Source organism: Oncorhynchus mykiss, chromosome 7 (genome assembly GCF_013265735.2).
Source record: "Oncorhynchus mykiss isolate Arlee chromosome 7, USDA_OmykA_1.1, whole genome shotgun sequence".
Classification (NCBI taxonomy): domain Eukaryota; kingdom Metazoa; phylum Chordata; class Actinopteri; order Salmoniformes; family Salmonidae; genus Oncorhynchus; species Oncorhynchus mykiss.
This window is the reverse complement of record NC_048571.1, coordinates 20,539,853-20,561,049: the sequence shown is the minus strand read 5'-3', so window position 1 is coordinate 20,561,049 and position 21,197 is coordinate 20,539,853. Positions and strand designations below refer to the sequence as shown.

The following is a 21,197-nucleotide window of genomic DNA, read 5'->3' as shown; positions in this document are numbered from 1 at the left end:
AGCCAACAGAGCCACCGCCTGGATCGCTGGATTCAACCTCCAGCTGAGAGAAAGGGTCCCCCGACAACGTGACGTGAGCAGAACCTTTTTGGTCCCAGAATTTTTCACTCGGGTCACATGGTCCGGAAAAACACTTGGGCCTAAGCAAAAAATTGTTCTGATACGTTACTCATGCAGCTAGGCATGATATCAGATCTGTTAGTGGAAAGGGACAGCAGTGCAGCTGTATGTAGCGTAGTGGTTAAGAACAGACAGTTAAGAGCATTTGGCCAGTAACGGCAACTGAAAGGTCGCTGGCTCGAAACCCCGAGCTGACTAAGTGGGGAAAAAACTGCCATTGTGCATTTGAGCAAGGCACTTAACCCTAATTTCTCCTGTAAGTCATCTGCTAAATTACTTTTTTAAAAACTATAACAGCTGGTATAGGCAGAGCACTGCAACCAGCAACTACTTTATTTATTTAACCTTTACTTGTGTTACCCATTAAAATGAATGGCAGGTAGCCTGGTCTCAGAACTGTATGACGGATTAAAATATGGCAGATAAAACTACTAAAATGGCACATTTTCGTTTTTCCTTTTTGTAGTGGGCCAGGGCTGGAGGAACCTCACACATGGCACACAATACCCATTCATTTGTGCATGTTAGACCATAAAATGCTTCACAACGTTGATTATCTTGTTAGCCACACACAATTCAGTGCATGAAGATTTCTCACTGCTTTGAACATTGGTATTATTTTACTGCAAACAGTTACTCTAAATAAGTGTTCGCCAACAGGTTAAATGTGTTGTAATTTCTCTAAAAATGTATTTCTATGTACTTAAACTGGTATTGTTTTTTTAAGTGTGTGTGTGTGTGTGTGTGTGTATATATAAAAAACACATTGGATATGTTGCTTTTGGTTGACAGTATAAAATGGAATGAGAAAAGATTTAAGATGAGAACAGAAAGTCTGTAGAGTCCTCCATTTATTTATTGAGCCTCAATTGACCTGTTTACTGAGACCTGTCTTAGGCTCGGCTAAGGCTCTGTTAAATACAGCAAAGGGTGTAGACTGGATATGGGGGTGTGTTTCGATGAGACATTTTGCATGGAATGTTTTTACAGCCTTATTTGGATAAGAGTTTCCATTTCCAGTAAGAGATGGTGTACAAAAAAAAGACCATATATAAAAACAGTTACTCAATTATTAAACAATGATTCTGCAAACCATAGGAATAATTCCTACTGTCAGAGAATACACCAAATTCAATTTGTGCTCAAAGATTTGACTCTGAGTAATGCGCCTTCTAGTCTCCACGCGGTAGGTGGCGCTTTCTAACTATTTGTCTATCTAAAATCTGACCGGATGTGCTCCCAAGAAAGAACACAATTATCAAAGATGGCGAAACATTGATAACAAGAAGCCATATGTTCTTTAAAAATATGACCATTTCGTGAATAAGCTGCTGCAAAAAAAAAAACGTTTAGAATCCAAATAGATTAAGTAATTGTGACCGGTAAAAAAAAAAACAAGGGCTTAAAATGTCTGAGTCGAGTGTTTTGCATCAACGGATAAGCTCCGTCATGGACATTCTAGCCTCCGCTGCCGTGACAGAGATTTGCAAATTAGTAGAGGATTGTTGTGGCGCGTTAAGTGTAGAAGTCTCTCAAAGCAAAGAGCAAATCAAAATGCTAGAGAAGCAACTCCGCCTGACCGAGTCGAGGTACATGTCGGTGAGTGGCAAAGGACAGACGCTTGTTACCAGTGGTTCATCGAGAACCAACAGTCCTTCCGGCAATTCCACCGCGGCTGATGATGAAGGTGGGCTATCGATTTGTAACTGTCTTTAGGGTTGCCAGGTTGTTAAACGGGTGGGCCTAATCCTGAATGCTGATTGGTTAAAACCGCATTCCAGCCGTTGTTTATTTAAGCAATAAGGCCTGAGGGGTGTGGTATATGGCTAATATACCACGTGTAAGGGCTGTTCTTGAACGACTCAACCCGGAGTGCCTGGATACAGCCCATAGCCATGGCATATTGGCCATATACCACAAACCCCTGAGGTGCCTTATTGCTATTATAAACTGGTTACCAAGGCAATTAGAGCAGTAACAATACATATTTTGTCATACATCAGACCTATACCACAGGTATCACGGCTGTCAGCCAATCAGCATTCAGGGCTCAAATCACCCAGTTTATAATCCACAAGTTGCCACAGGCATTTTAACTTAATAGATTTAGCCGATTTACTCTGTTCCATCTGACTGTGCGATCCACTGTCTCATCAGCCCAGCCAGGCAATTTATAAACTTGGATCTCCACTATAAAAAGCATCTAGACAATATCTCACATTTCTTTTGGACTAACATTTTGTTTTCAACAGCGGAGATTTGTATATACATGCTGTCTGTCTCAGACATTTGCAAAATAGTTTCAATATTTAAATTCGATCTCCTGCTGTCCCATAGTAATGAACGTGTCGGGACGAGACAGACAGGCAGGCCGTGTTTCTCAGCCAATCGAAATCGTGAACCAACTGGCATCATTTTTATGGATATATATAAAATGAAAAAATATAAAACGAAACGAAGTGCAGCTAGTTTGCAGTCTTTTCAGCTTCAGTTTGAAGTGATTGTGTTTTCTGTGTTGTTGGCTAGCTTCTCTGATCAAGTGTCCTGACAAGTGAGCACATTTTCTATGCCAGGCAAATTGCGCCTCATTAGCTCGTTATGGATGTATCCAAATAAATGTCACTAGAAAACAGTTTAAACAAATGCGGCTACGTTGCTGTTAATCTGGCTGCACTTTTTGACGTGACTGTAAATTAGCCTTAGTTGGCTAGCTAGAAAGTAAGGGATAAGAACATACACAATGAAACATTTAGAACAAACAACTGGATCACGTCCATAGATCCAGAACAAAAAGACGGATTAACTGGGTCGTGTCTCCAGCAACCGAACCAATAGAACGAACAACCGCCCCCGGCTTGGGTAGCAACCCTAGATTTGTGTCGTCGGGACTATATCTTGTGGAAAGATGAAATAGTATGAATACATTTATCAAAATAACATTTTAATGAAAATATATCAATAACCCGTTGTATAAAAGTGATAATGCCCTCGAAGCTGGTGTTTGGAGGATATATTGGCACGGTTTGCAACACCCCGTGCTAATATATTCTCCAAACACCGGCTTCTCAGGCATTATCACTTAAATTACTACTTAAAATCAGCCAAAAAGGCCTGAAAACTAGCTCCAGCAGCAAGAGAGGAGTTACCACCTTAATCCAATAGGTGGCTCCATAATGACAATCTAACATGCTGACCAGACCGGACACATAAAATTTAGAAATCCATAAAATAGAAACACATAAAATTTAGAAATCCATGTTATTCAATTATTGCATCCACACTGCTCGCGCGCGTCTGCGACACCAAGGGCTAAATTAGAACTCATTCCTATTTCTGAAGCAGATTGCGCTGAAAGTCCTGCCTCTCCCATCTCCTCATTGGTTTATAGTAGCAGGTACCCAGCAGGTGCCATCTCCTCATTGGTTATACCCACGTGGGTGACTGAAAGACGAACTGTTTTGCCAGTAGTTGTGGTAATACTATGAAAGTTTAGATGCGATCACCATATAAGTTAAACGATGAAAAAGCCTGGAAGGAAGAGAGATGACTAGAAACGATTCGGTTGGTCGTTTTTTGTCGGAGTAGAGGTCCTTGTGTATTTCAGGTAAAATAACAACTCAATGTTTATATCCCAGGACAAATTAGCTAGCAACAGCAAGCTAGCTAAATAGGACAAATTAACGTTATCTAGCAAGTGCCAGCTAACTAGCTAAATTGCCATACATGTTTAATGATTTCCGACCTGTCCCCAAATTAATGTCATTGGTTCAGAGTTTGTTTTGATATTTTAACCTGCGTGTCGTAATCGCGTTCGGTGTGGGGGGGGGCAAAATACATTTATGCACGATGGCGCACCCGCGCAACCGTTTTGGGTTCCGTGTTAATCCAACTGCTTTACCTTGTTCTCTCCATTTCTCCCTTTATTGGTTCATGATAGTGAATGGTTAAAACGTATGTTGTTTTTTCTGAACATTCTTGTAAAATGGTATTGCTCTAAAATAATCATATTTTCAACTGGAGTATATAAATCCAAACGCGCCAACAGTTTGCTTTTTGTCTTGTTTTATGAAAAAATGTTTTAATTCATGTGTGGCTGCAGACTTCCATCCCTCTGAACAGCCAGTAATGGAGTTAATAGGAACCTCTCTGTCCTCCAGTCTGCTCCGTTGTGCACAGCTCTCTCTCTCTCTCTCTCTCCTCTGACTTTCTGGCCAATGCTAGCTAGGTTGCGACATCGAGATTAACTTTTTTCTTCACCATCCCAGAATCGGCCCAAACTGAAGATAAACTGTCCCAAATTTAAAATATATATATATTTTTTTTCAAATGCCGACATGGGTGTACTCTAGGACAAAGGTCATTCACAATGATTGAATAGGCTGTCATGACTTTACTTTCATTAATCTGATGACTTCTATTTATCTAATCAACTATGTTTAATTGTTACCCGATTTAAATTCATCATGTAACAATTAACTCAATAGGATTTGGGGCACCACGAGAGCGGTTGTTTAAAGACTTGCCATCTCCTGAATTAAACTCTAAAGGTCTTTACCTATCACATCCATAAAACAGTCAACGTATTAATCATAACCTCATATAATAATTCTGAACAGTCGTAACCTCCTACATTGCAAAAAAAACAGCCTCATGATTCAGTACGACACAAATTGGTTTATTTATTTACTAACTAACTAAATGGGAACACAGGATAAACACACACACTTAATACATTAAAACAGGTCCCTAGCAGTCTGACGCAAATGGCGGCTTGTTACAAAGGAGATGGGGAGGGTGAGAGAGAGGGACAGAAACATAATACTTTGGAACATTTAGAAACTACTCTCACAGTTATCATATGCACACGAACCGCTGCCCATTTGGAGTAAGAAATCACAAATGCTCTGACATGATAATTCACATATCCCAACTTCACCTAGGTAGAGAGGGACTCCGCTTAAAAAAACAAAAGGACGCTCCTCACTTTCTCTCCATTAACCACTCAATTTGCCCGACCTGCGTCATCCACTCCAGGGATATTCTTCTATTCTTTAATGTCAACTCCCCATGACATGCCCAATATTACCCCCTTAATCTGAGTTTTCACATTGATGGGCGCCCTGCTCAAATCGGATGAGCCAAAACACACGCTCTTTCTGCTCCGCAGAAGTACAAGAAATGAAAACTAGCCCACTTCTCCTGATCCTCACAGCTTTAACTTTACCTAATACCTTTCCCACCAGTTAAATCTAATCAAATGTTATTTGTGACATGCTCCAAATACTACTAATACTAATACTAGTACTACAGTGAAAGGCTTACTTAACCAACAATGCAGTTTTAGGAAAATACAAAAAAAAGATAATAATAACAAATTATTAAAGAGCAGCAGTAAATAATAATAGCTGGGCTATGTAGAGGGGGGTACCGGTGTCGAGGTAATTATGTACATGTAGGTAGAGTCATTAAAGGAGCTATGCATAGATAATAACAGAGTTGCAGGTGGGGTCTGGGTAGCCATTTGATTAGCTGTTTGGAGTCTTATGTCATCTCTTCTCTGTTGACGTTGAGACTGGTGTTTTGCAGGTACTATCTAATGAAGTTGCCAGTTGAGGACTTGTGAGGTGTCTGTTTCTCAAACTAGACACTCTAATGTACTTGTCCTCTTGCTCAGTTGTGCACCGGGGCCTCCCACTCTTTCTATTCTGGTTAGAGACAGTTTTTCGCTGTTCTGTGAAGGGAGTACACAGTGTTGTATGAGATCTTCAGTTTCTTGGCAATTTCATGCATGGAATAGCCTTAATTTCTTGCATGGAAGAGTGGGAAGAAGGCCAGTTTTATTGCTTCTTTAATCAGGACAACAGTTTTCAGCTGTGCTAACATAATTGCTAAAGGGTTTTCTAATGATCAATTAGCCTTTTAAAGTGATAAACTTGGATTAGCTAACACAACGTGCCATTGGAACACAGGAGTGATGGTTGCTGTTAATGGGCCTCTGTACGCCTAGATATTCCATTTAAAAAAACAGCTGTTTCCAGCTACAATAGTAATTTACAACATAGTAACGTAAAACATTAACAATGTATACAATTTGCTGTTATTTAATTAAAAAAAAATGCTTTTCTTTCAAAAACAAGGACATTTCTAAGTGACCCCCAAACTTTTGAACGGTAGTGTACATCTCTTTTCCATAAGATACGTTTGAATTTGTAAAAGAATTTTCATTGGGAAGGCAGATAAAAGCATTTTTATCAAAAGCAATCACTTTTGCATTTGAAAACACAGAATCCTACTCATTACTCCATGTGTTTTGAGCCGACTTCACCCATTGCAAAACACGCTTACCCGTGCCAGATTAGTTAAATCCCCTCACCAGTCAAGAAATGGTCTAGTCAGGGGTCGCCTTCCCCTGTTCAGTCCTTGCATGCATCATCCAATGGCTGTGTGTCACGTCAACAACCGTGTCATCGACTGACAGATTGCTGTAACATATGATGTGGTTAGCTGATACTGTAAAATACCTATCTAGGCGTTGTAAGATCTGGCAGGCCTCTCACTCACACACAGCACTGTATTGCTAATTATCCCAACTGACAAATCAAGAAGATTGAAATACCACTAGTTTTTAAAAGATGTTGTCAGTAGGCTAGCTAATGCTATAGCAGGTCAAAATCAATGGGTTGATTTAGTATTAGCTAAGTTCAAAGTTCCTCCATAGAAGCCGCTCCACCTAGGTGCATTTCTGTGGGCCTAATTCAGATAATGCATGTCCAGCAAGATGTCCAGCGCTTCAACCCAAACCTTCTCCACCCTCTCTCCCTACCAGCAAAATGTTAGTCGCATCTCGCTCAAACTAGCTTGCCTGATCCATAGAAAGCTGCTCTATCCTCACTGTTGGAAGTAATTTAATGAGCTAAATGTGAGAGGAAAATAGTATTTTACAGGTTAAAAAAATAACAATATGAACGGTACTTTTTTGGTTTGAACCAGTTCAGAACTTTATTTTGCTGGGAGGAACAGTGGAAAGGATCGAAAAAAATGGTGGTTCTGTTCAAAACAAAACGATTGGAAAATTATTTTGGTTCCAACCCGTGGTTAGGATAGTTAGGAGTTTGTTTTCTGAGCCATATCTCGCGCCGGCTGTCCTGATCGTGGCATAGCACTGTTCTGACTAGAGCGAGAAGTCGTGAACATCTAGTCGGATTCTTATGGCTAGCAAGCTCCCACTGGTCAGCCACACAAGAACTGTGAAATGAGCAACATTAACAGTAGTGGAATCAAATGTTCGCCTCCAAATTAAAAGTCCTGTATTGAAAACGATGCAAATGGACACAATAAATGTGCCGAACAATGTTGGAATGTCTTTACATAATTTCAACAAAATACTAATTTATTTATTTGACAACAAACATTAAAAAAAATCTGTACTACTTCATTACACAAAGGAAAAACCTCAATCAATTTCTAAAGACTGTTGACATCCAGTGGAAGAGGTAGGAACTGCAAGAAGGTCCCTTAGAAATCTGGATTCCCAATGAAAATTGAAGAGTGACCAAAAAAAAAAAAATTCTGAATGGTTTGTCCTCAGGGTTTCGCCTGCTAAATAAGTTATGTTATACTCACAGACATGATTCAAACAGTTTTAGAAAATTCAGTGTTTTCTATCCAAAATTCAGTGTTTTCTATCTACTAATAATATGCATATCTTATCTTCTGGGGATGAGTAGCAGGCAGTTGAATTTGAGCATGCTTTTCATCAAAAATTCTGAATGCTGCCCCCTATCCTAGAGAAGTTAAGAACACATTCTTATTTTCATTGACAGCCTAGGAACGGTGGGTTAACTGCCTCGTTCAGGGGCAGAACAACAGATTTTTACCTTGTCAGTTCGGGGGATTCAATCTTGCAACCTTATAGTTAACTAGTCCAACGCTCTAACCACCTGCCTCTCATTGCACTCCACGAGGAGACTGCATGTTGCTCGAATGCAGTAAGCCAAGGTAAGTTGCTAGCTAGCATTAAACTTATCTTATAAAAAAAATCAATCAATCATAATCACTAGTTAACTACACATGGTTGATGATATTACTAATTTATCGGGCATGTCCTGCATTGCATATAATCGATGCGGTGCGTATCGTTGCTCCAATGTGTACCTAACCATGAACATCAATGCCTTTCTTAAAATCAATACACAGAATTATATATTTTTAAACCTGCGTATTTAGCTAAAAGAAATCCAGGTTAGCAGGCAATATTAACCAGGTGAAATTGTGTCACTTCTCTTGCGTTCATTGCACGCAGAGTCAGAGTCTTGTTTTCGAGATGATAGTTTCCGGATTCAACCATATTAATGACCTAAGGCTCCTATTTCTGTGTGTTATTATGTTATAACTAAGTTTATGATTTGATAGAGCAGTCTGACTGAGCGGTGGTAGGCAGCAGCAGGCTCGTAAGCATTCATTCAAACAGCACTTTTGTGTGTTTTGCCAGCAGCTCTTCGTTGTGCGTCAAGCATTGCACTGTTTATGACTTCAAGCCTATCAACTCCCGAGATTAGGCTCGTGTAACTGATGTTAAATGGCTAGCTAGTTAGCGGGGTGTGCGCTAATAGCGTTTCAAACGTCACTCGCTCTGAGACTTGGAGTAGTTGTTCCCCTTGTTCTGCATGGGTAATGCTGATTCGAGGGTGGCTGTTGTCTTTGTGTTCCTGGTTCGAGCCCAGGTAGGAGCGAGGAGCGGTACGGAAGCTATACTGTTACACTGGCAATACTAAAGTGCCTATAAGAACATCCAATAGTCAAAGATTTATGAAATAGAGCGAAATAGTCCTATAATTCCTATAATAACTACAACTTAAAACTTCTTACCTGAGAATATTGAAGACTCATGTTAAAAGGAACCACCAGCTTTCATATGTTCTCATGTTCTGAGCAAGGAACTTAAACGTTAGCTTTCTTACATGGCACATATTGCACTTTTACTTTCTTCTCCAACTCTTTGTTTTTGCATTATTTAAACCAAATTGAACATGTTTCATTATTGGAGGCTATATTGATTTTATTGATGTATTATAGTAAGTTAAAATAAGTGTTAATTCAGTATTGTTATTGTCATTATTACAAATAAGTAAAAAATGAATAAATAAAATCAGCCGATTTATCGGTATCTGCTTTTTTGGTCATCCAACAATCGGTATCGGCGTTGAAAAATCATAATCGGTCGACCTCTAGTCTGTTTCAGAATGTGTGGAGCTGTCAATAAATCAGTGGAATTAAATTCAGGTTTGAGACGTCAGGCAAACCTCCCTCCACAGACATTTCCAGTCAAATATCAGGTTTGATCGGGGGTTTAGGCTTTGTCCACTCTAGGATTCTAACTCTACAATCAATAGTGCAGGTTTCATATAGCGAGCGAAATTAAGTAATTTGCAGTCAATATTAATCATTTTAAATGTGAATATAATAAACAATATAAAATCCATGTTTATTAAGTACATCCTCTGTAGACGTTCTCTCGTGGACAGACTATGTAAACATAAATGAGCAGGAATAGTTCCGGTGCTTGGATTTTTCCTGTTTTTTTGTTGTTGACAAATCACGATTTCACAGTTGGATAGCATCTTTAGAATTTCGGGAGGGGACTTTTGGCCCATAACTTGCAGAGAGAGATGGTGGAGCTCCTCGTTCTTGTTCTAGTGTCTCTTCTCTTAACACGTATGGACCCAGAACTGAATCGAGCAGCTGACCAATTACGCAAAACTGAAAGGGTCTGTGTTAACAGAGATTACTGAAGACAGTCGCTCGCTGTACTACCCTTGTGTTTTTTTTATGGATCATTATTGTTGTTTAGACCAGTAATGAGCTATGCCCCCTCCATTATAATAATTAGAGCCAGATTGCGGCTGTTGGTGAAAATGATTGGCCCAAACAGTTTGTGTACATAAGTCAATCAACAACAGCACAGATGAGTGCGAAATCCTGAACATAGCATAGGATATCTTAGACCCCATTTATCTTATGTCAGATCATCAGTACCTAGCTCATCAGCTTATAAATTCTAACTACTCTTTTCTCCTTCCCTTCAGATTTCCAGCAATTCATTGTCTCTGAAGTGGAGTTTCCCCCTGAGCAGCAGCATTATAAGCAGGATTGGAGCCCCAGTCTGGGGCAATATAATTGGAACCCCATACAGATTAAAGAGGAAGATGAGGAATTCAGCGTCATTCAGGAGGAGGAAGACTCTGTATTCACTCCTGCCTGGGTGAAAAGTGACTATGATCAGTACCCAACTCAGTCCTCACAAACCCAAAGTGAAGAATACGAAGACACAATGGCCTCTACTGAAGAGATCAAAACAGAACCGAAGGAAGACTATTCCTCACAGCCAACCAGTGACTCTCATCCCCAGTGCAAATTGAAGAAGACATGGACAGAAAAAGGACAAAGCTCGAATGGTGGAAAATCCATGGATCTGAAATCTCCAGTGCAAAGAAGTCGCACAGAAGAGAAATCATTTTGCTGTAGTGACTGTGGTGAATGTTTTACTCAGATGGGAACACTGGATTCTCATATGAGGACCCACACACGGGAGAAGTTGTATCACTGTCAAGATTGTGACAAAGTATTCACTCGGCTTGACCGCTTCAAATTGCATAGGAAGGCCCACACAGGAGAGAAACCGCATCGCTGTGGTGAATGTGGCAAATGTTTTTCTCAAGTTGGGTATCTGAACTATCACATAAAGACTCACACAGGGGAGAAACCGCATCGCTGTCATGATTGTGGCAAATGTTTTTTTCGAGTTGGTGAGCTGACACTTCATAAGAGGATTCACACAGGCGAGAAACCACATCGCTGCCTGGTCTGTGGCAAATGTTTCGCTCGTCCTAGTAATTTGAGTAGTCACATTAGGATTCACACAGGGGAGAAATCTTATAGCTGTCATCATTGTGGCAAATATTTTCGTCATAAAGGTAATCTGACAACGCATATGAGGATTCACACGAGGGAAATCACATCATTGTCGCTATAGTAGCAGATCTTTCAGAACTGGCGTTAGTCACATGAGTTCATATGAGGATAATCACATGAGCGATAAACTATATTGCTGTCAGGATTGTTGTAAATATTTCACTAATTGTTTGAATTGTCTGGGACATCGGAAAGAAGAGACCACATTACTGCCACGAGTAGAAAATATTTCACAACTGCCTTTTTTTGACATTGTGTATGAGACATTCACACAGGAGGAATCTTACAAGCGTCTGTCAAATGCTTAAGTGCCAAAAGTGCATTGAATTGTCTTCAGAATACACACTATATAGGCTAAGTGATGATTGCTTCAAAACAAAGGCTTAAGCAGACACAGGGAGAGAATGCACGGGACATGACTGTGCCCTGTGTAGGGAAGGGCATCAGACAGACAAGTTACTATTGTTCATAGTTTTTAACTTGATTATATTAATCTCATTTTATAACTTTCCATGTGAACCCTGCCAGGCAATCACTGCACAACATCTGTCAAATAATTGGTCCAACGATCGTGATACAATTATCTTGATCTGATGAAATCCACGTTGATGCAAGCTGTAACCGAGTCTCGCTCAAACGGCCACTTAAACGGCCACTGGTCCTATTGAATCCAGTAGAGACCATTAGATTCCAGTTCAGCCCACTAGACACCAGTAGCCATTCTCTACCTGAACAAACCTAGAGAATTGATACATCGTTTATGTACTCATGTATAATACCTACTTCGGTGTGTAGTTATTGTGTGTTTAGCCCCCTATTGAGTACTGTCTTCCTTGTAAATCATGATAAAACATTATGGAAAAGTTATGTAATGATTTATTGAAAAGAGTGGGAGCCTTGTTTACATTTTTTTTAATCAGAATTACTTTGAGGTCCATGTGTTTTATAACTAGTATAAGATATGTTGATAATACAATCATTCAAGCCTTTATTATTAATTTTACAGTTTCACGTGACATGACTAACTTTGAAATATTTACACTTGACCCGGAAGTGCTTCATTACTCATGTTGGCTTCACGGGTGACAGAACATAACACAAGCTAGCCATTATCTGAAAAATGTCTAAATTGGAGTTGTTGAGTGATTTTTAACCAGGCGCTGTGGATGAGATATTCAGAGCATTTGCAAAAACGATATCAGAGTAACAGTTACCAGGACAACGTTTATCTATCGAAAGAGGACAACGGACGTCTGTCTACAGGGGCTGCTTGAAGTCATCCTGAAATCTGAGATAAAGGTTTATAGAGCAGGTTTGTAACTTTTTTTTCTGTTATTCAACGTTCATTTTAGGAACATTGACAATGTTGACGGTTTAATTCAGTTAGCAGGAAGATAGGCTACATCTAGCAAGCTCACGCTGGGTCACTAGCAGCCGGCCTCTGCATCATTTATAGCTTGAACAGCCGCTAGTGATCGTTGCAAGGTTATAGTTTTGTGATTTAATATTCATTTTTTATTTTGATTAGAAATTCAGTTTAGTTGGAGTTAGTTTTTAGACTTGATTTGCTAGTTTTTATTTTGTTTGAGTTTTGATAGAAATGTTTATTTCGTTTTTATATTTAGTAGCCTATGTGTGGGAGGCCAGGAGACATTTGTTGTTTTAGGATGTCACTTCTGGGCGCTGTAATATATAAGTTGATGGGCCTGGACCATAGACATAACATCTCTGTGTCACGATGGCATCTGTGAGAGAATGGGCAGTGCTGTTGAGGTCATCTCATCTAAAAAGTCAATTTTCTTCTTCATGAGTAAAATTCATAGGGTGATTATTCCTAATGACCTGGCATCAGGACTCAAACTGGATCATCAGGAAGGAACAGACAATGAATTAATGTTAATAAACGTTAATGAAATCAAAATGGTGAAAGTCCTCAAAAACACTGCCCAGGCTTTTAGCCAGTAGAGACGACTCCATGCAACTTAATGGCTGGGACATAGGTTTGGTTTCAATTATAAAACAATCTGAATGTGACTTGGATTTAAAGGATAAGCCCCTGGTGAAAGAGAACTCTTTCCCAATTTTACACCAATCCAATGCCTTTTTAACTTTAGTAGTTTGTTAGAATAATTAAGTTCCTTAACCTGACAGAGAGGAAAAAACAAATGAAGGTCATGGCACATTTGACATGCTATGTTTATGTAATATTAAACATGTACAGTGCATTCGGAAAGTGTTCTGACCCCCTGATTTTTTTCCACATTTCATTAGATTACAGCCTTATTCTAAAATCGATTAAATCACCCCCCCCCCCCCCCCCCCCTATAATGACAAAGCAAAAACAGGTTAACATTTTTGCAAATTATTAAAAGTAAAAAACTATCACATTTACATAAGTATTCAGATCCTTTACTCAGTACTTTGTTGAAGCACCTTTTGGCAGCGATTACAGCCTCGAGTCTTAGGTATGAAGCTACAAGCTTGGCATATCTGTTTTTGGGGAGTTTCTCCTATTCTTCTCTGCAGATCCTCTCAAGCTCTGTCAGGTTGGATGGGGAGTGTTGCTGCACAGCTATTTTCAGGTCTCTCCAGAGATGTTCGATCGAGTTCAAGTCCTGGCTCTGGTTGGGCCACTCAAGAACATTCAGAGACTTGTCCCGAAGCCACTCCTGTGTTGTCTTGGCTGTGTGCTTAGGGTTGTTTTCCTGTTGGAAGGTAAACCTTCTCCCCGGTTTGAGGTCCTGAGCAGGTTTTCATCAAAGATCTCTGTACTTTGCTCCGTTCATCTTTCCCTCGATCCTGACTAGTCTCCCAGTCCCTGCCGCTGAAAAACATCCCCACAGCATGATGCTCCTGCCACCATGCTTCATCGTAGGAATGGTGCCAGGTTTCCTGCAGATGTGATGCTTGGTATTCAGGCCAAATGGTTAAATCTTGTATCTCATGGTCTGAAAGTCCTTTGGGTGCCTGTTTGTCAAATTCCAAGTGGGCTGTCATGTGCCTTCTACTGAGGGGTGACTTCCATCTGGCCACAATACCATAAAGGCCTGATTGATGGAGTGCAGAAGAGATGGTTATCCTTCTGGAAGGTTCTCCCATTTCCAAGTCTGGAGCTCTGTCAGAGTGACCATCGGGTTCTAGGTCGCCTCCCTGACCAAGGCCCTTCTCACCATATTGCTCAGTTTTTGGCCGGGCCGCCAGCTCTAGGAAGAGTATTGTTGCTTCCAAACTTCTTCCATTTAAGAAAGATGAAGGCCACCGTGCTCTTGGGGACCTTCAATGCTGCAGTCCTTTTTTTGGTACCCTTCCTCAGATGTGTTCCTCGACAAAATCCTGTCTCGGAGCTCTACAGAGAATTTCTTCCACCTCATGGCTTGGTTTTTGCTCTGACATGCACTGTCATCTGTACAAAGTCTGTTTTTACATCCATTGAAAATGACAATTCCTCAATGTATTTCTAAAAAATCTTTCCAGCTCTCTCCCTTTCAATACCCACTCAGCGTGAAAGTAAAAAGTTTCATTCTCTGATCCAGTGGAAACATCATAAATGTGATTTATAGGATATTTATTTTTAGCAGCATATTTTTTTGTGGGGGCTTTCTAGTCTATTTTTACATAGGTGGCAAAGGACAGACCACATGACAAGTTATTTTTTAGGTTTGTATAATTTTCATTTAGATACAATTGACTGACCACATGACAATGATTTTGAGATATGAAGATGTTATTATAAATGTGCATATGAAAATCATAACTTGCACGCAGATCAATAAGATAAATTGGCATTCCATATGAGAAAGGTTGCAGACTCCTCGTGTAACCTATTACCGGCAACTTCAGGAGAGTAATGGCAGAATCTGCGAGAGCCAGCAGGAGCGAGAATAGTTGGGTCAGGTTAAGTACTTTTTTTCTTCTGGTAATCTTGGTCTTTGGCTCCCTCTTGAGTCATTAGTGTCTTATTTAATCAAACCGGGAGCTTAAAGCATCAGACAAGCTCAATGCATATATCGTTGATTCTATTAAAATGCACAGGGTGTATCTATATGCTCACATACGTTTGAAAATTTCGACCAATTGACTGATATTTTTGGGGGGTCGGAGGTAGCCCTACTTAGGTCAATCGTTTTCCTCATTGTAATGCTCAAAAGAACAGCAACTGGATACCTGACTGCTTTATACAGCAAGACACAACCCCGTGACTCACGGTCTGTAGGAGCGGACCATTTTGCTGAACAGGGTGGTGTACCTAATAAACTGGCCACCGAGTGTATATCATCACATGTATCTACAGATTAAGATCTGATCCGCAAGATGCAGCTTCCACCAACACCACAGAGGAGACCGACACCAGAGGATACCGAAGACGATACCTCAACAAAGGAAACCAGGACATTGAAATGGGTGTGTGCCTCGCCTCATTCATTGCCACAGATCTTATCTGCACCGGGCAGGCTGGAAATGCAAAAAAAAAAAGCAGTCCAGGCTGCTTTTCATGTACTCCCACTTTTCTGCATCAAAGTGGACACGCTAGGGGGGTCATTGTTACACCTGACACAAAGAATCACATCACGGCATCCTTGTGATTCCCACCCATAATTTGGTAGCGGTACTCATGATGTGGTGTGAGAGCGTAGGTATCATCAGCTTTTTGACAGAGGTAATGACAACCTGTAAACCTTTCTTGGTCTGGGGACTTCATCTTGGGCACTCCAAAGGTTCCAGGGTATGGATTAGCCCGGACATATAAGAGAAGTAACCAGTGGAGCTACCATAAAATGGTATGTTTGTTAAAGTCAAATAGGTTAACGTTACAGCTGATGTTGTACACAATATAGTATGCGCTTGCTTTTTAAATTATGGTGAGACATACCCTGCAGCGCAGGAACATTGCTGCTCCATTTCATTCCCCTTTGCCTCGATTGTCAGCTGGTGGGCTTTTTCTCTTACTGGGACCAGTAGGCGTTGGACTCTTAGTCATTTTATTAAATTCAGACAAAGCCTTTTCTTCTTTAAAATATAATTGCGTCACCAGCGGTTATGGATGAAGACAAACGTGCGTTTTGAGTAAGTTTCTTAACGTGTTAACTTTTTGTTGCTCCTTGCTGAAACAAGTAAGGTGTTGTGGAAAACAAGTCTACAGTTGCCTAGGCAACACCCCCCTCCATGCAGCACACAGAAATATACTGCTCAAAAAAATAAAGGGAACACTAAAATAACACATCCTAGATCTGAATGAATTAAATATTCTTAAATACTTTTCTTTACATAGTTGAATGTGCTGACAACAAAATCACACATTATCAATGTAAATCAACCCATGGAGGTCTGGATTGTGAAGTGGAAAACCACACTACTGGCTGATCCAACTTTGATGTAATGTCCTTAAAACAAGTCAAAATGAGGCTCAGTAGTGTGGCCTCCACGTGCCTGTATGACCTCCCTACAACGCCTGGGCATGCTCCTGATGAGGTGGCGGATGGTCTCCTGAGGGATCTCCTCCCAGACCTGGACTAAAGCATCCGCCAACTCCTGGACAGTCTGTGGTGCAATGTGGCGTTGGTGGATAGAGTGAGACATGATGTCCCAGATGTGCTCAATTGGATTCAGGTCTGGGGAACGGGCGGGCCAGTCCATAGCATCAATGCCTTCCTCTTGCAGGAACTGCTGACACACTCCAGCCACATGAGGTCTAGCATTGTCTTGCATTAGGAGGAACCCAGGGCCAACCGCACCAGCATATGGTCTCACAAGGGGTCTGAGGATCTCATCTCGGTACCTAATGGCAGTCAGGCTACCTCTGGCGAGCACATGGAGGGCTGTGCTGCCCCCCAAAGAAATGCCATCCCACACCATGACTGACCCACCGCCAAACCGGTCATGCTGGAGGATGTTGCAGGCAGCAGAACGTTCTCCACGGCGTCTCCAGACTCTGTCACGTGCTCAGTGTGAACCTGCTTTCATCTGTGAAGTGCACAGGGCGCCAGTGGCGAATTTGCCAATCTTGGTGTTCTCTGGCAAATGCCAAATGTTCTGCATGGTGTTGGGCTGTAAGCACAACCCCCACCTGTGGATGTCGGGCCCTCATACCACCCTCGTGGAGTCTGTTTCTGACCGTTTGAGCAGACACATTAACATTTGTGGCCTGCTGGAGGTCATTTTGCAGGGCTCTGGCAGTGCTCCTGCTTCTCCTTGCACAAAGGCGGAGGTAGCGGTCCTGCTGCTGGGTTGTTGCCCTCCTACGGCCTCCTCCACGTCTCCTGATGTACTGGCCTGTCTCCTGGTAGCGCCTCCATGCTCTGGACACTACGCTGACAGACACAGCAAACCTTCTTGCCACATCTCGCATTGATGTGCCATCCTGGATGAGCTGCACTACCTGAGCCACTTGTGTGGGTTATAGACTTCGTCTCATGCTACCACTAGAGTGAAAGCACTGCCAGCATTCAAAAGTGACCAACACATCAGCCAGGAAGTATAGGAACTGAGAAGTGGTCTGTGGTCACCACCTGCAGAACCACTCCTTTATTGGGGGTGCTAATTGCCTATAATTTCCACCTGTTGTCTATTCCATTTGCACAACAGCATGTGACATTTGTCAATCAGTGTTGCTTCCTAAGTGGACAGTTTGATTTCACAGAAGTGTGATTGACTTGGAGTTACATTGTGTTGTTTAAGTGTTCCCTTTATTTTTTTGAGCAATGTATAATTAATAGAATGGGCTTGGAATCTAACATGCTGACCGGACCAGACACATCGAGTGTGTGAGCGTCGCAAAATAAATGTAGATATCCAAGTTATTCAATTATTGCACCCACACTGCTCACGTGCCAACGAGTGTCTGGAATACCAAGGGCTAAAATAGAACTCCTTTCTATTTCTGATGCAGATCACGCTGAAAGTCCTGCCTCTCCCATCTCCTCATTGGTTTATAAAAGCAGGTACCCACATGCCATCTTCTCATTGGTTATGCCCACGTGGGTGATTGAAAGACGAACAGTTTTTTCGGTGGTGGTGGTAATACTATGAATGTGTAGATACAATCACCATACAAATTCAAAGATGAAAAATGCCTGGAAGGAGAGATGACTAGAAACGATTCGGTTGGCCGTTGTGTGGATTAATTGTCGGAATAGAGTTCCTTATTCATTTCAGGTAAAATAACAACTCAATGTTTATATCCCAGGACAAATTAGCTAGCAAGCTAAATTGCCATACATGTTTAATGCTTTTCAACCTGTCCCAAAATTAATGTCATTGGTTCAGAGTTTGTTTTGATATTTTAACCTGCGTGTCGTGATCGCGTTTGGTGTAGGGGGACAAAATACATTTATGCACAATCGGTTTGGGTTCCGTGTAACCCTGTCAATTTGACTGGTACACTCACAATGACTAACTGGTATTGTGATGCAATAATTTCCATGGTAATGTTCATTCAAATGATAACTGCTGTGGCTCATGCAAAGTGTGCTGTATTCACTAAAGCCTTGCTACCCATTGATATTTTTTTTTTTAGCTACACAGCCAGTTTAAACTCTTCCATAAACCAGGCTGGACCTGTCTTAAGTCCATTTAAAGACATGCACCGGCACTTTGGTTACCAAGTCTTTTTTAAACCTCCCATTTTTGACTGGATGTGTAAATGTTTACCTCATACATGCATAATCTGATCATAATTAATTCTTATTTTTCTTACCACAAAATCTGTAGTTTTAAAGCAACTTTGTCTGGATGCTATGCTGCACCATTTTCCCCCACGTGGGCCAACCCCTAGCCAATGAGCTTCAGCTCCTCGCCATTTGAGTGGCAGCTAATAAGTTGCACACACAGCAGTGAGAGAGAGAGCAAAGGTGTGGTACACATGTGACATAGTATGCAATTTTCGGGGACCACTTTTGGCTCGTGAGCACTACTTTCAGAACTACTGGCTAAGAAGTGTACAAAATAATCTCTTTAATCAGAACTGTAACAATACACAGGATACAACAGGTAAGTACCATAGGTTGCAATTACACAAGCAGTTCAATTCTGATATTTTTTTCACTAATCGGATCAACTCTGAAAAAGATCTGATGTGATTGGTCAGAAGACCAATTGGTGGAAAAAGTATCAATTGGCTGCCTGTGTAAACAACCATATTGGGGTTCTACTAAGCTAACGTATTGAATTGTTTTAAGATGGTCATACCAAGGATCATTTAGCTATTTGATTTAAAATTTTAGGTTTAAAAAAAAAAAAGTATACTTTTTGGGAGGATGAAACATTGAATTTGGCCTAACTGCTATTGGCTCATATAAATGCATTGAATAACAGATTCATACAATGGAAGTCAAATAAATCAAGGAAGTTTGTTTTGAAATGTCTGTCCTTTATCAGGGATATAAGAAGTATCCATATTTTTTTGGGGAACCCTTTTCTTAGGCACTAAACTTCTTCCATACATTTTAACCTGGTACCAGGCTACCTTCAGACGAGGCTCGTGGGCATCCTAGAGTGATTGGTCATCCAAAATTCCATGACCGTCACAGCCCTATCGAATATTAATGCCTGTTAGGTACCGTTAATCGGCTGTACCAAACTGGAGTCTTTCTCCACCTTTTTAACATGCACTGTTACTTCCATGACTGATCAAAAAGATTGCAAACTTATACCACAACTAGCTAACAGACTACTCTCATGGTGCTGAACCTATCCTGTAACAGAGACCCCATTGTCTTACGTCAGATAGCACAAATCGTCTGTTAGTTGAAGGATGGACAATTCAGAAACCCCTATCTTATCAGCTTTTCAGTTGTAATTCATCCTTTTTCCTTCCCTTCAGATTTCCAGCAGTTCATTGTCTCTGAAGTGGAGTTTCCCCCCGAGCAGCAGCATTGTAAGCAGGAGTTGAGCCCCATCCTGGGGCAAGATGACTGGAACCCCATACAGATTAAAGAGGAACAGGAGGAATTCAGGATCATCCAGGAGGAGGAAGACTGTATTCACTCCTGCCTGGGTGAAAAAGTGACTGATCAGTACCCAACTCAGTCCTCACAAACCCAAAGTGAAGAATACAATGGCCTCTACTGAACAGATCCAAACAGAATCTAAGGAAGAGGATTCCACAGAGAAAACTAGTGACTCTCAGCCCCGGTGTAAATCGCAGATAGAAACAAAAAAAGTTTTTCGGAAGTTGGGTATCTGAATTATCACGAGGATCCACACATGGGATAAAGTATTTAGCTGTAATGATTGTGGCAATTGTTTTCATTTTGGCACTGGTCTTAAAATCCACATGAGTCACACAGGGGAGAAATCATATCACTGCCAGGTCTGTAGAAAATGTTTTGCTCAGTGGTGATTGGGAGTTATCGCATTAGGATTCCAAAAAAAAAAAAGGGGGGGGGGGGGGCAACCTTATCGCTGTCATTGTGGCATATCATTTCTGCATGGCCATAATCTGACTACGCATATGAGGGAAATCATATTGCTGCTTTAGTAGCAGATCTTTGAGCACTGGCGGTCACGAGAGTGCATGTGAGGATAATCGATACACCATTATGCTGTCAGGATTGTTGTAAACGTTTCACGAATTGTTCTAATCTGAACTGGCATGTGAGGAGACCGAGGGGAGAAACCACATTCTACCATGACTGTTGCACAGCTTTCACAATGGTCTCTTATTTGACATTGCATACGGAAGTTCACAGGGTAAATCTTACATTGTCATGCTTTAGTGCCAGAAGTACATTGTAAGAGAATACCCACTGAGAAAACACGATACAAAGCAATGCCTAAGGAAACGTGGAAAGAATGCACAGAAACATGACTGTGCCCTGTATGGGGGAAGGACATCAAACAAGTTTGAGAAGCATATTTTATAACTTCCACCTGTTAGTGGCAACGACAGTTCTTGGGCGATGAGGATATGACTACCAATATTGTTTATAGTTGAACAATATACTCGTTCACATCTCTTTTTCCCCCTCCCACACTTTAGCAGTGGTTCATTCTGATTTAGAACAAAAATAATATTTGAACGTGTGCTTCTCATGAGGGATTCAAAATTCTGCCCAACCTAAACTGTTTAGCCAAACACAAAATGTAAAGAAATGTACAAAATGTATTGA

General features: G+C 41.0%; 1 protein-coding gene across 2 annotated transcripts; it reads left to right on the top strand.

Annotated features, from left to right (window-relative positions):
- The first annotated feature begins 1,351 nt into the window (after positions 1-1,351).
- LOC110527461 (zinc finger protein 2 homolog) lies at positions 1,352-20,446 on the top strand. 2 transcript variants are annotated; one of them, XR_005052543.1, is made up of 3 exons: positions 1,352-1,807; positions 10,206-12,403; positions 19,910-20,446. XR_005052543.1 is itself a non-coding variant. In XM_036982878.1 (2 exons), the coding sequence occupies exons 1-2, from the start codon at positions 1,528-1,530 to the stop codon at positions 11,150-11,152; spliced, it is 1,227 nt and encodes a 408-aa protein (XP_036838773.1). In that variant the 5' UTR covers positions 1,352-1,527; the 3' UTR covers positions 11,153-13,326. The 2 variants fall into 2 exon arrangements, 1 of the variants encoding a protein (XP_036838773.1); XM_036982878.1 differs by lacking the exon at positions 19,910-20,446 and having other exon boundaries at positions 10,206-13,326.
- Positions 20,447-21,197: the final 751 nt, after the last annotated feature.